The sequence below is a fragment of the Tursiops truncatus genome, chromosome 1 (genome assembly GCF_011762595.2).
Source record: "Tursiops truncatus isolate mTurTru1 chromosome 1, mTurTru1.mat.Y, whole genome shotgun sequence".
NCBI lineage: Eukaryota > Metazoa > Chordata > Mammalia > Artiodactyla > Delphinidae > Tursiops > Tursiops truncatus.
In genome coordinates, this window is record NC_047034.1 from 130585884 (window position 1) to 130601699 (window position 15816).

General features: G+C 35.9%; 1 protein-coding gene across 12 annotated transcripts in view; it reads left to right on the forward strand.

Annotated features, from left to right (window-relative positions):
• The window catches only part of DOCK7 (dedicator of cytokinesis 7), a 212703-nt gene that overhangs the window by 44636 nt on the left and 152251 nt on the right, over nt 1-15816 (forward strand). For 11 of the 12 annotated variants that reach the window (XR_002173088.3, XR_012324513.1, XM_019919427.3 and 8 more), the window contains exons 10-12: nt 7765-7845; nt 9938-10103; nt 14438-14580. Coding sequence is in view for 10 of the 12 variants with exons in the window: in XM_019919427.3 (XP_019774986.1) it covers nt 7765-7845; nt 9938-10103; nt 14438-14580 (390 nt within the window). In the remaining 2 variants the exon portion in view is untranslated. Of the gene's footprint in view, nt 1-7764; nt 7846-9924; nt 10104-14437; nt 14581-15816 lie in introns of those variants that run through there. The other variant, XM_073789004.1, reaches the window with a different exon arrangement.

The following is a 15816-nucleotide window of genomic DNA, read 5'->3' on the forward strand; positions in this document are numbered from 1 at the left end:
GAGAATCCTTCTTTGAGAAACCTTAGTCTTTGTTCTTCAAGTCTTCAACTAACTGGATGAGTCCCACCCACATTATGGAGGGTAATCTGCTCTACTCAAAGTCTACTGATTTAAAAGTTAATCACCTCTAAAAAATACCTTCATAGCAACATCTAGATTGGTGTTTGATAACCTAGCCATGTTGGCATATAAAATTAAGCATCATAGGAACTATACTATGATTTTATCACTCAGCTCCTAAATACATAAATACGAAAATCTAAATCATTGAGATCACGGAGCATTATGATTTGACTGTCAGCCAATTAAGAATAAGGATTACAGGGCCTCCCTGGTGGCGCAGTGGTTGAGAGTCCGCCTGCTGATGCAGGGGACACGGGTTCGTGCCCCAGTCCGGGAAGATCCCACATGCCGTGGAGTGGCTGGGCCCGTGAGCCATGGCCGCTGAGCCTGTGCGTCTGGAGCCTGTGCTCCACAATGGGAGAGGCCACAATAGTGAGAGGCCCGCGTACCACAAAAAAAAAAAAAAAAGAAGAAGAAGAATAAGGATTACAGATTCTAAAATCTGAATATTACTAAGCCACTTAGCTTAGGGTAACTTAAGAATAATTTACCTTAACTTGACCTTGACTTGAGAATAGCCTAAAATATATTCTTTAATCATTTTATCTGTATTTATATAAAATTATCATAAAAAGGTAATGAATTTTATAATAAGGTTATAAAGTGGATTGTCATGAAATGAATTTTATTTACCCACAGGAATAATGTCCTAATTTGTGGACAGATTTCTATGAATTCAGGTTAAAATAACTCTTAGTTACAATGAACAATCTTACAAGCGAAGATTTAGCAGCAGTGGTCTTCAGAAACTCACTTAACAGTTCTAGATATTAATACAATTGATAAATGTGTATACACAGTTATTTTACATGGGAAAATAGTAAGTTTTCATAAAATAGAACATATCTGAGGGAATGAACTGGAAAGATAGAGATGGTGATTGGAATGCTGGCTGCTTAAAAATGAGAGTGTTCATACCATATGGTCCCAATTGTGTAAAATATATACACACACACCTATACACACATAAATGGTTGTATATACATAGAAAAAGACTTTTACATAATTTCAAAAATATGTACAAGTTAAAGTGTTTTACAGACTTTAAAGAAAATGTATTTAGGAGGTTTTCTTAAATCATAGTCCAGCAGGATGTTTTTGTCTTTTGAGAGAAAAATCCCCTTGATCTGTGTATTAGTTACTTATTGCTCTACAAGAACAAAAAGACAAAATCCCAGTGGCATACAACAATAAGCATTTTTTAGTTCATGCATCTGAGTTGTCTGTGTGGTCAGCCAATATAGGTTGGACTCTGTTAGGTAGTTGTGCTCCTTCCAAGTGTCTGTAGGTTGGCTGGGCGTCACTTGGTTTAGTTAGAGCTGTTCTTTGTATGTCTCTTTTCTGGCAGGCTAGACTGGCGTATTCTCATGGTGATTGCATCAGTGCCAGAGAGCAGACCCAGTTGCAGAGACACTTTTCTAGCATTTGGTCACGTCACACCAGCTAACATTTTATTGGCCAAAACAGGTCACATGATAATACAAACTCTAGGAGTTGTGATATATACCTGACCTCTTTATTTGGAGGAATTGCAGTGTCATATAGCAGTGAGGGGGTAAAGGAAGGGTGAAGAGTCATAGGATATTTATATGTCAGCTTTGGTAGATGCTGTCATATTGGTTTCCAGAGTATCTGTGATAGTTGCATTCCCCACCAGGGGTGAATAAGAGTTTCAGTTAGTCACACTTACCAGTTTTTAAAAAAACTGACATATGAAATACCTATAATAAGACCTGTATAGTTTACAAATGTGGTGTAAACAGAGCGATGAACTCTTACTATGTATGTTTCTGTGTAATCATGACTAAGCTCAAGCCATACAGTATTTCCATCACCCCATCACCCTGGAGAGTTCTTTTGTTTGTCTTTCTAGTGACTATCCCCTCTGTTCCACCAGATGACTAGTATTCCAACTTAAATCACCATTATTTAGCTTTTCCTCTTCTTGAATTTCATCTGAGCATAGTCATACAATATGTAGTCTTTTGTGCCTGGCTTGTTTCAACTCAATATAATTTCTGTGAGAATCCTCTATATTATGTACAGCAGCAGTTCTTTTATTTTTATCATCATGTTTTACTTCATTGTCTGATTATAGCACAGTTTATTTATCCTGCTTAGATGAATAGATAGACCTTGGTAGACCATAGGGGTTTTTTTTCCCCCCTAAAGTATGTCTGGTTTTCAGTTGGTTATTATGAATAAAGCTTCTATGTACATTCTTTAACAAGTCTTTTGGTACATGAGTATACATGTGTTTGCCACTCTGTGCTTGCTTTCTCACAGAATGTTATCCTTTGCTAAATCAAAGTTTATAGCTTACATGTTGTCTAATTTATCAACCTTTTTCTTTATGGCTATGGTATTTTGTGTTTTATGTATGAAATTTTTGCCTCCCTCAAATTCAGAAATATATTCTCTTAAGTGATCCCTGGTAAGAGTAATTGTTTCACCTTACACATATAGTTTGGAGTGAAGTTGAGATGAAGATTAATCCCCCCCACATATGGATAACCAAATGACCCAGCACTATTTATTGAAAAGACTGCTTTTTTCTCCTACTGCTTTTACAAAGTATCCCATGTCATAAATCAAGTGTTCATATGTATGAGATTTTTTTCCTAGAATCTTTTTTGGTTCAACTGGCCTGTTTGTCTTTAATTGGCACTAGTACCACACTGTTTTAATTATAGTAGTTTAGAGACTTCCCTGGTGGCGTAGTGGTTAAGAATCCGCCTGCCAATGCAGGAGACACAGGTTCGATCCCTGGTCCGGGAAGCTCCCACATGCCGCAGATCAACTAAGCCGGTGTACCACAACTACCGAGTCTGCCCTCTAGTGCCCACGATCCACAACTACTGAGCCCACGTGCCACAACAACTGAAGCTTGCACACCCTAGAGCCCACATGCCACAACTGCTGAGCCTGTGTGCTGCAACTACTGAAGCCCATGCACCTAGAGCCCGTGCTCTGCAACAGGAGAAGCCACCACAGTGAGAAGCCTGTGCACCGCAACAAAGAGTAGCCCCTGCTCACCGCAATTAGAGAAAGCCTGCGCGCAGCAACGAAGACCCAAGTCAGCCAAAAAAAAAAATTATTGTAGTTTATAAAAAACAGTATATTTTTTTCTAGCTTTATTCTTCAAGATTGCCTTGGATGTTCCTTTTTCTTTTTCTTTTTTTTTAATAAAGTATGATTTCCATTTTATTGTCTTTTCAGAGAATAGTATTTCTTCAGTCTTTAAGGACTTAGCTCCTTACGTGGGCTTTGGTGGAAGTCGTGGGGCAGCACCTGCAGGTCTAAATCAGGGTGGAGGTGTTCGGTCTTTCTGGGCTTCCCGAGAAGTATTTCTGACTACCTTGCTGTGAATGGCACAACTCATGCAGTAATGTAGTTTCACATACAGCTTGGAAAGCGCATAGGCATCGAAAACACTTGCTTCAGAAATGTCCCTGACGGCTTAGGCCTCTACTATGTTCTGAATGATGAGCTTCTTTTTTTTTTTTGGTGGTACGCGGGCCTCTCACTGCCGTGGCCTCTCCCATTGAGGAGCACAGGCTCCAGATGCACAGGCTCAGCGGCCATGGCTCACGGGCCCAGCCACTCCACGGCATGTGGGATCTTCCCAGACTGGGGCACGAACCCGTGTCCCCTGCATTGGCAGGCGGACTCTCAACCACTGCGCCACCAGGGAAGCCCTGATGAGCTTCTTAATGGCCTTGTCCTTGCGCAAGCATCGGGCACAGTTGGTGTAGCAAACAGGCTACACGTGGCCGTGGCCCTTTTTGGCATGACCGTTGTTCCTTCTTTTCTTGGTCATCTTGGAAGTGAGGAGGTGAGAGAGGCTGGATGTTTTTGACCCTTTACATTTTTGTATAAAGTTTTGCTTGTCAGTCCCTCCGTGCTGCCCCAATGCAGGCACACTCTCTCTCAAGAAAGAACTTGTTGAGATGTTAACTGAGATTGCATTAAATATACTGATCAATTTGGAAAAGCTGACGTCTTTAAACTGTTGAGTTCTCAGGTCAATGAGCACAGTATGTTTTTAGGTCTTTTCTCCTATATCTTCCTGGTAATTTTATATTTTTGACCCTGTTCTAAATGTTATCATTTAAAATTTTTCATTTTAAATTATATACAGAATTTCGTTCATCACTGGTGTATAGAAATTCGGTTATCTTTTCTTTATAAATTTTTATTTATAGTTAGTAACATGCACAAGGGGTACACTTTCTTTAATTTTTACATACTTAACTCAGTTATGTAACCAACATCCAGATCAAGGTATAGAACATTACTCAACAGCCTTCTTTGGCCCCTTCCTACTATGCTGACTTATCACCATGGATTAGTTTAACCTCTTTTTCTTCATAGAAAAGGAATCATATATATTCTTGTGTCTGACATTCTAAAGAATTATATGATTCATCATTTTTGCATGTAGCAATAGTTGGTTGTTTTTCACCCTGCATAGTATCTTGTTATATGCATATCACAGTTTGGCCATTCTAATAGTCGATGGACATTGGGGTTATTTCTAGCTTTTGGCTATATTGTAAGTAATGCTGCTGTAAACATTTTTTTTTGTGTGTGGTATGCGGGCCTCTCACTGTTCTGGCCTCTCCCGTTGCGGAGCACAGGCTCCAGACGTGCAGGCTCAGCGGCCATGGCTCACGGGCCCAGCCGCTCCGCGGCATGTGGGATCTTCCTGGACCGGGGCACGAACTCGTGACCCCTGTATCGGCAGGCAGACTCTCAACCACTGCGCCACCAGGGAAGCCCTGTAAACGTTCTTATATATGATTTTTGCATTTCTATTGAGTATATAGGTAGATGTTGAATTACTGGATCATAGTGTATTTATAGCTTCAGTTTTAGTAGAAAGAACCAGTTTTCTGACGTGGTTAGTCCAAGTTTCAGTCTCATTGGCAGTGCTTGAGAATTTTATTTGCTCCATTTCCTTCTTAACACTTGATATCATCAGGTTTTATTGTATTTTACATTTCAATTTCATTAATTTTATTTTATTATGTATTTTATTTCTGGTGCATTTGCAGGGGTATGTCAGTTTGGCTTTAATTTATAATTCCCTGATGTCTAAGAATTATTGGCCATTTGGATATTCTGTTTTGTGTAGTACTTATTCAAATAGTAAGCTCATTTTTAGCTTGTTTGTATACATAAAAAACACAAATTTTAAGTGTATAGGATACATAAGTTTTAAGTGAAAAAAATACAGTTGTGTAATCTTCATTTCATTGGATTGTTTTTATTTTATCAATTATTGTATTAATAATTTATTAATTTGTAAGAGCGCTTTATGTATCCTCCATTCACTAATTTGAAGTATCAACTTTATTATGTGCTAAATTCTTGCATACACTTCATTTGGTTTCTGGACTTTTATCCTATTTTATTTATATTTCTTTTCCTAAAACATTAAAAATTTTATAGGGGTAAAGTGAGACATTTTGGAGAAAAATGATAAGTAGAATTGTATTGGCCACTTAATATTTTGTGAGTTGTCTTTTTTAATTGTAATTTTGTACTTTGATGTTATATTAAATGGAGATGACTTTTAAGACTGATTGCTTTTATTAATAGTTTTAATTGAGGTAAAATACACATAACATAAAATTTACCATCTTAATCGTTTTTATGTGTACAGTTCAGAATTAAGTATATTCAGATTATCATGCGAGCAATCTTTAGAAAATTTTATCTTGCCAACAAAACCTTAACCTCTATACACATTAAGTAGCAGCTCTTCATTTCCCCTTCTCCCCAGCCCCTGCCAACCAGCATTTTGCTTTTTGTTTCTATGAATTTGTCTATTCTAGATACCTCATTTGAATGGAATAATACAGTATTTGTCTTTTTGTGACAGGCTTATTTCCCTTGGCTTAATGTCTTCAAGGTTCATCCAGGTCGTAGCATGTTTCAGAATTTTCTTCCTTTTAAGGCTGAATAATATTCCATGTGTATGTGTATACTCATGTTTTGTTTACTCATTTTTTGATGGACACTTGAATTGCCTCTACCTTTTGGCTATTGTGAATAATGCTGCTATGAACATGGGTGTGTGAATATCTGTTTGAGTCCCTGCTTTCAATCCTATTGAATATATACCCAGAAATAGGTTTTCTGAATCACATGATAATTCTATTTTTAACTTTTTGAGGAACCTCTGTACTGTCTTCTACAGCAGATTACGATTTTACACCATAAAAAGCACACAGGGGTTCCAGTTTTCCATATCCTTGCCAATGCTTGTTATTTGTTTGTTTGTTTATTTAATTGTGGCCATCCTGATGGGTGTAAGGTGATATCTCATTGTGGTTTTGATTTGCATTTCCCTAATGATTAGTGATGTTGAGTGTCTTTTTATATGCTTCTTAGACGTTTGTATGGCTTCTTTGGAGAAATGTCTATTCAAGTTCTTTGCCCATTTAAAAATCAGATTATTTGTTGTTTTGTTGTTGAGTTGTAGGATTTCTTTATCTGTTTTGGATATGAACTCCTTATCAGTTATATGATTTGCAAATATTTTCTCTCATTCTGTGGGTTGCCTTTCACCCTGTTGATTGTGTTCTGTCATATACAAAAGTTTTAAATTTTGATGTAATCCAGTTTAACTATTTTTACTTTTGTTGCCTTTGCTTTTTTTTGTGTCAAATCCAAGAATACATTACCAAATCCAATCACAGGAAGCTTTTCCTTTATTTTTTCTTCTAAGAGTTTAATAGTTTTAGGTTTATGTTTAGGTGTTTGATCCATTTTGAGTTAATTTTTGTATATAATATAATGTAAGGGCTCAACTTTATTCTTTTGCATTTGGATATTCAGGTTTCTTTTAATATCATTTGTTGAAAAAACTGTTCTTTCCCCATTGAATAGTCTTGGCACCCTTGTAGAAAATCTAACTATTTATAGTTTTCAGATTACAGATCTTTCACCTTTTTGGTTAATTCCTCAGTATTTTATTCTTTTTGATATTATTGTAAATGGAATTTTTTTCTTAATTTCCTTTTTGAATTGCTCATTGCTCGGGTATAGAAATGCAACTGATTTTTTGTGTGTTGATTTTGTATCCTGCAACTCTGCTGAATTTATTAGTTCTAACAAGTTTTTGTGTGTGTGTGTGTGTGGAATATTAGAGTTTTCTATATAAGAGATCATGTTGTCTGTGAATAGAGATAATTTAACTTCTTCCTTTTCAATGTGGATGTTTTTGTTGCTTTGTGTTGTCAAATTGCTCTGGCTCAGACTTCCAGTACTTTGTTGAATAGAATTGGCAAAAGTGAACATCCTTATCCTGTTCCTCATTCTAGAGGAAAAGCTTTTGGTTTTTCAGCATCGAATATGATGTTAAATGTGGACTTTTCATATATGGTCTTTATTATATTGAGGTAGCTTTCTTCTTTTCTAAGTTCATTGAATTTTTCTATCATGAAAGGATGTTGAATTGTCCAGTTCTTTTTCCTGCATCAGTTAAGATGGTCATGTGTTTTTTTTCTGTTATTTTGTTAATGTGGTGGTATTATGTTGATTGATTTTTGTATTTTGAACCATCCTTACATTCCAGGCTGATTCCTTTTATTTTTAAGCTTAATTAATCTTTACTCTTTTTGTCTTTGACAGCTAGAAAAAGTGCTACAGCAAGGAGACATTGGAGAGTGTGCAGAACCATATATGATTTTCAAAGAAGCAGATGCCACCAAGGTAGAATGTCATGCCTCTTATTTCTGCCACTTTCGTAGTCATTAGCAGTCACTTTCCATTCTCCTCAGATCCCCAAACCCAACCCTAAACAACCTCTAATCTCCGAAATTATAATTTGGGAGAATACTATACAGAGCATATTAAAGAATTTTACTACTAGTTCATTTTTTTCTCTTGGCCTACCCATTTTCTTTATTTCCTTCAGTACCTAGCTTGAGTCATGTGCTATGCTATTCTTTAAAATCTCCCTCACCCCAAGCTAATGGATTCCTAAAGAATCAAATTAGTTCAGTTTAATTCCTAAATAATAAAAAATTTCCTGTGTTTGCAAAACAGTGATTTTGATGGAACTTTTTCTAGCAAAGCAGAAGTATTCTGGGCCTCTGTCTAGCTGCAGATAATTAGGAAATATGGTAAAAATAGAAAATACAATCTCCATTTTGCCATCAGATAACTAATTTCTAGAATTTGGATAAACTTATAAAGCAAAAATAATAGGTGAACAATCGGTACCAAATTCCAGATACCCTGAGTTAGTTATAAGAATAACAGGTGAAGACTTCCCTGGTGGCGCAGTGGTTAAGAATCCGCCTGCCAATGCAGGGGACACGGGTTCGAGCCCTGGTCTGGGAAGATCCTACATGCTGTGGAGCAGCTAAGCCCATGTGCCACGACTACTGAGCCTGTGCTCTAGAGCCCATGAGCCTCAACTACTGAGCCTGCGTGCTGCAACTACTGAAGCCCGCGCGCCTAGAGCCCGTGCTCTGCAACAAGAGAAGCCACTGCACCGCAACGAAGGGTAGTCCCCACCCGCCGCAACTAGAGAAAGCCCGCGCGCAGCAACAAACACCCAATGCAGCCAAAAAAAAAAAAAAAAGCATAGCAGGTGATTTTTGGATCTTTGAACACATGATTTAATATGTCAAACAGCCAGGAGAGGTGTGCTTGAGGAGTATTGGACAAGTCACCACAATGTAGAAAATGTTTTGCTTTTTATTTTTCTGAGATTTGGAACAAGAATTGAGCGTTTTCTGCTAATATGGGTACATCTGAGCACATGATATTCTCTGATTCCTGGATATCTGGTTGAAATTAGGGTTAAACTATTCTGGCTTTCCCCAGGTCGTCATTTTACAAATTAAATTGGTCTGTTATATGAAGTTCATAGGTGTATAATTGCAGCTTATTTCACTCTTCTCTTACATATTCACATGCTTGATAAGGGTCCTTAATTCTCTTTAAGTACTCTTAAAGCAAGGACCTATTTTGAAGGTATAATAGATATAGCAGTAAACAGCCCTACCATTTAGCTATTTCTTCATCTTTTCTCAGTCCTGAGTCCTAAGGTAGGACACTGCCATTTGAGTATACCTTACCAATATCCTATATGGAAATAGTATGTGAGAGATTTTAGTGTAGGTTTTCACCCTTGGACCATATTGCAGGCCACCTTAGTGTTTGTTTCAAGGATAGCCTAAAAGTTGAGCCAGCCTCAGGATGTCTTCCAGATAAGCACGTGCTATTTGGATCATTGGTCTTTTTCCAGGGTTTAGTCCTCTTGTCATACTTTTTTTGTTTGCTTCTTTTATTACAGCTCTGGGCTTATTTATTGTTGGTTTATTTGTGACCCCCAGTCCCACCTCATAGTTGTCATAAGTTAGTGATTATGTCAGAATGGCCCAACTGCTTCCATCTTTTTTAGAAAAATAAAATTTAATAAGTCATAACCTAGAATATTTTGTGGTTGGCAGTTCGTGTCTAGAACCTGTTGTCTAGGTTATGTTTCCTTTCATAAAATAGTACTTTCAGTACATAAACATGTTTGACTCTTGCTGTCCGTTCTTTTCTCCCAACATAAGATCATCACAAACAGAAATTTTAAAGACTTTCACATACATTTGTAAAACTGGTTGAGGTTGCTTAGTAAAGATAATATACTGTTAATTGATCTCTGAAAGGTACAGATTGTTTTTCCATCTTTGCTGAGAATTGAGAATTCTTAACCTTTATATTTTCCTTTATATATTATGAAATAGCCTTTAATTCATTTCTTTGAACGTAATCATATAATGTATAAAGTTTTGTTTTGCAGAATAAGGAAAAATTGGAGAAGCTGAAAAGTCAAGCTGATCAGTTTTGCCAAAGACTTGGGAAGTATCGCATGCCTTTTGCTTGGACTGCAATCCATTTAATGAATATTGTTAGCAGTGCTGGGAGTTTGGAAAGAGATTCTACAGAGGTAGAAATAAGCACTGGAGGTGAGAATGTTTTATATAAAATATTTCTACATGTATAATTCTTTTCTTTTTCTTATATAGTCTTGTTTTATTTGTAAGCTTTGCAATGTAGTGAGACATTAAAAGGGTTTTCTTTTTTCCTTTAACGGGTCTATTGAGATGTAATTCACATACGTACAGTTTGCCCATTTAAGATGTATAATTCAATGTTTTTTGTTATATTCGTAAGGTTCAGCGAATGTCACCACAATCTAATTTTAGAACTTTCATACTCCTTAGTGGTCACGCTTCTCCTCAAGTCCCCAAACCTAACCAAACTGTAATTTATTTAGTCTGTATGGATTTGTCTATGCCGGACATTTCATATTAATAGAATTATATAACGTGTAATCTTTTGTGAGTAGCTTCTTTCACTTAGCATAATGTTTGAAAGGTTCACACATGTTGTTACATCTGGCTATATAGTCCATTTTGAGTTAATTTTTGTACACGGTAAGAGGTAAGGGTCCAACTTCATTCTTTTTATGTAGATATCTAGTTGTCCCAACACAATTTGTTGAAAAGGCTATTCTTTCCCTATTGAATGGTCTTGGCACTCTTGTTGAAAATCAATTGACCGTCGATATATGGTTTTATTTCTGGACTCAGTTCTGTTCCATTGATATATATGCTTATGCTAGTACTATACTATCTTTATTATTTTAGCTTTGCAGTAAGTTTTGAAATTGGGAATAGTGGGTCCTCCAATTTTTTTCAAGATTATTTTGACTATTTTGAGCTCTTGCATTTTCATAAGAAGTTTAGGGTTAGGTGATAATTTCTGCACAAAGGCAGCTGGAATTTTCATAGGAATTACATTGACTTGGTAGATCAATTTGTGGAGTGTTGCCCTCATAACAATATTAAGTCTTCCAATCCGTGGAATGTTTTTCCATTTATTTAGATCTTAAAAATTTATTTAAACAATCTTTTGTAGTTTTCAGTGTACAAGTCTTGCCCCTCTCTTGTTAAATGTGCATCACAGTATTTTATTGGTTTTTGATGCTTATTTTAAATGGATTGTTTTCTTAATTTCATTTTCCTAATGTTCATTTTTAGTGATAGAAATACAATTGGCTTCTGATATTGATCTTGTACTTTGAAAGCTTTTTGAATGTGTTTATTAATTCTAATTTTTTTTTTCTTTTCTGGATTCTTTAGGATTTTCCATGTATAAGATCATGTCATCTGCAAATGAAAATAGGTTTACTTTTTTTTTCCCCATCTGGATGTCTTTATTTATTTTTCTTTTCTAATTATCTTGACTAGAACCTCCTGTACAGTATTAAAAAAAATGGCAAGAGTGGATATCCTCATCTTGTTCCTGACCTTAGAGGGAAGGCATTTAGTCTTTCACTATCAAGTATGATGTTTGCTATAGGTTTTTCATAGATGTAATGTAGTAGTTTGAGGAAGTTCCCTTCTATTCCTAACTTTTTGAGTGGTTTTGTCATGGAAGGATATTGAATTTTGTAAAATGCATTCTTTGAGTTTATTGAGATGATTTGTATGGTTTTTTGCCCTGTAGTCTTTTAGTATGCTGTATTGCATTAATTGATTGGTTTTGGATGTTAAACTAATCTTACACTTCTGGGAGAAGTCTCACTTGGTCATGGTATATAATCTTTTTTTATGTGTTGTTAGTCTGTTTCCTAGTATTTTGTTTAGTATTTTTGCTTCTATATTCCTAAGGGATGTTGGTCTGTAGTTTTTCTTCCTTGTAATATCTCTGTCTGGTATTGGTATCAGGGTAATACTGGCCTCATTGAAAATGAGTTGTGATTTTTTCCTTCTGGTTTTTGGAAGAATTTGTAAACAATTAGTATTAATTTTTCATTGAAAGTTTGGAAGAATTCACTAGTGAAGCCACCTTGGCTTGGTCTTTTCTTTGTGGTAAGTATTTTCATTACTAATTATATCTCTTGTTATACATCTATTCATATTTTCTCTCTCATCTTGTGTCAGTTTCAGTACTGTGTATCTTTCTAGAAATGTGTTCATTTCATCTAAATTATCTAATTGTTATCTAACTGTTGACTTACAGTTATTCATAGTATTGTAGTATAATCCTTTTTCTCTCTAAGGTCTGCTGTAGTGATGATGTTAGTAATTTGAGTCCTGTCTATGTATTTGTTTTTTAATAAATTTATTTATTTTTGGCTGCATGGGGTCTTTGTTGCTGTGCAAGGGCTTTCTGTAGTTGTGGCAAGCAGGGGCTACTCTTTGTTGCAGTGTGCGGGCTTGTCATTGTGGTGACTTCTTTTGTTGTGGAGCACAGGCTCTAGGCACGCAGGCTTCAGTGGTTGTGGCATGCAGGCTCAGTAGTTGTGACGCATGGGCTTAGTTGCTCCGCGGCATATGGGATCTTCCTGGACGAGGGCTTGAACCCGTATCCCCTGTATTGGCAGGTGGATTCTTAACCACTGCACCACCAGGGAAGTCCCCTGTCTATGTATTTTTTTCTTCATTAGTTTAACTAAAGTTTTAAAAATTTTATCTTTTTGAAGAATCAGTTTTTGGTTTCATTGATTATTTTTCTATTGTTTTCCTAGTTTCTATTTCATTTATTTCCACTTAGCTGTTGTCTTTTTTGGTATTCTTTCTTTTTTTTTAACATCTTTACTGGAGTATTGCTTTACAGTGGTGTGTTAGTTTCTGCTGTATAACAAAATGAATCAGCTGTATATCCCCATATCTCCTCCCTCTTGCATCTCCCTCCCACCCTCCCTATCCCACCCCTCTAGGTGGACACAAAGCACCGAGCTAATCTCCCTGTGCTATGCAGCTGCTTCCCACTAGCTATCTGTTTTACATTTGGTAGTGTATATATGTCCATGCCACTCTCTCACTTCGTCCCAGCTTACCCTTCCCCCTCCTTGTGTCCTCAAGTCCATTCTCTAAGTCTGTGTCTTTATTCCTGTCCTGCCCCTAGGTTCTTCAGAACCATTTTTTTTGTTTTGTTTTGTTTTAGATTCCATATATATGTGTTAGCATACAGTATTTATTTTTCTCTTTCTGACTTACTTCACTTTGTATGACAGTCTCTAGGTCCATCCACCTCACTACAAATAACTCAATTTCATTTCTTTTTATGGCTGAGTAATATTCCATTATATATATGTGCCACATCTTCTTTATCCATTCATCTGTCGATGGACACTTAAGTTGCTTCTATGTCCTGGCAATTGTAAATAGAGCTGCAGTGAACATTTTGGTACATGACTCTTTTTGAATTATGGTTTTCTCAGGCTATATGCCCAGTAGTGGGATTGCTGGGTCATATGGTAATTCTATTTTCAGTTTTTCAAGGAACCTCCATACTGTTCTCCATAGTGACTGTATCAATTTACATTCCCTTGGTATCCTTTCTAATGCTTGCTTTGGGTTTAGTTTTCTCTTCTTTTTCTGGTTTCTTAAGATGTAAGCTTAAGTTACTGATTTGAGAGCTTTCTTTTTTTGTAATATAAACATTCACAGCTATAAATTTCCCTCTGAGAACTTCTTTAGTGATATATCATATGTTTGGGGATTTTGCATTTTCCTATATCTTAAATGTTTTAAAATTTCCCTTGTTACCTCTTTGATCCATTGGTTATTCAGAAGTGTGCTGTTTAACTTCCACATGCTTATGAATTTCTCAAATTTTCTTCTGTTATTGATTTATAGCTTAATTCAATTGTTCTTGGAAAACATATTTTATATGATTTGAATCCCTTTGAATTTATTGTATTTTGTTCTATAGCTTATTGTATAGTTTGTCTTGGAGAATTTCCTGTGTGTGCTTGAGAAGAATGTGTATTCTGCTTTTGCTTAGTGGTGTATTCTATAGATGCCTGTTAGGTCTAGCTTGTTTATAGTTTTGTTTGTTTTCTACAATATAGTTGCTCTATTGGTTTTGAATTACAGGGTTATCTTGCAAGGACTGTGAATGCAAGTTATCTTAAATTCTTTTTCAAACTCAAGTGCTAAGACTGAGGGGCCATTATATGGTGACCAAAATTTGCATTGTGTGCCTGTTTCCTAGTAAATACATAGCTCCTCTATAGCTGTTCTTCATAGCTCATATTGGGTTATATGCATAATCTTTGTGTGGTAGAGACTTATTTTACACTGGAGAAGTTTTTAAAGAGAACCCAAAGATTTAGGTTTAATGCTTCCTTACAGATCTCCCCAGAAGTGAAATTCTTCTACTGTAATCAGTATTGCTGAGGGGATAATTTTCAACTTTAGTGGATATTTTCCTGTGTTTGGAAGACTGCTTTAAAACACATTTTAAATATTATGGAAATGAATATATTACTTTTTTTCCTTGGTAGAACGAAAGGGGTCTTGGTCAGAGAGGAGGAATTCTAGTCTGGTTGGCAGAAGATCACTTGAAAGGACAACAAGTGGAGATGATTCTTGTAACTTGACCAGCTTTCGACCTGCTACTCTCACAGTGACAAATTTTTTTAAGCAGGTATTGTTCTGTCATGGAGGAATTCTAGGGGGCTATTCGTACTTAAATTTCTTGTGATTTCAGAAAAATCATAATTTTCCATGCATTACATGTACATGTAGTAATTGATTGTGATTTTAACAAGTTAAAAAAATTAAGAATAAAAAATATAAGAAAAAATAATATTATAGCTGTTTTTTCATCATTATATTTATTTAAATGTCGGCATTGATTAGTAATGCTTCCAAATCAATCATCCACATCTGTATCCTATTTCTTAATTTTAATATATTAACTTTTCTTAAGCGTTGATATTTTATGGATTTTCTTAGAGCAGGTGTATGGTTACATCTGTCTTCCCCACTCAAGTTGTTTTTGACCTAACATACCACATTCATGGTATATAGAATAGAAATTTCAGGCACTAGTAGTGCATTTTTGTGCTAAAATTATTTTTATAGGTGAGTTTATAGGTCCAAAAAGTTCCTGATCAAAGATACTTTGTTCTTTGCAAGTATATTTCCTGTACTTGAGTCAAATCAGTAGTTTTCAAGTGCTGGTCATGATCCAATAATAGTGATGGAAATTTAGTAGATAACACCCAGCTTAAAAAAACCAAACAAACCAGTAGAAAAGAAAAATAATAGTGCATTGCACTTAGTGAAGTTAAATATTGCTTCAGTAGGCTTTTTTCCCTCCAATTTTTGTGTGCGTGCATACCTGTCTATATGTGCATACATGGTGTATGTGCTACTGAATTTTGATGTAAAATGAATTTTATGCTCTGAATCAGGATCAGAAAATTTTGAAAGTCTGTCTAAAGTAACCAGAGGACCAGAACATTTTAAGGATGGAAAAAAATTTGTATTAGTGTGATAAACTGGAGAAGGGTACTATGCATGTATTTTGGATCAGATTAAAGGAAAATGCTAAGTATTGCCTCAGAATTCCTCCTTCTGTGGTGTTATTCTAAACAAGAGGAGAAAATCCTGGCCTAGTGACACCTTATAACTTGAGAGAGCAAGGTGTTTAGGGCAGGATATGTTATGATTTGACAGCTAGCTGTCTAGTGTAATGCTACAGTTATATATCAGAAGCATTTACAGACAGCTGCTCTGAGAGACTCAAATGGAAAATAAAGCAGGTGAGAAGGGTCTGAAGTGGTAAGGGTCTTTTTGTTATGGATAATACTGCAAGAAAGAATCTAGAAAAGGCCACAGTGTTACTTGGATGAGGTGATAGGCCACATTTAGCTAT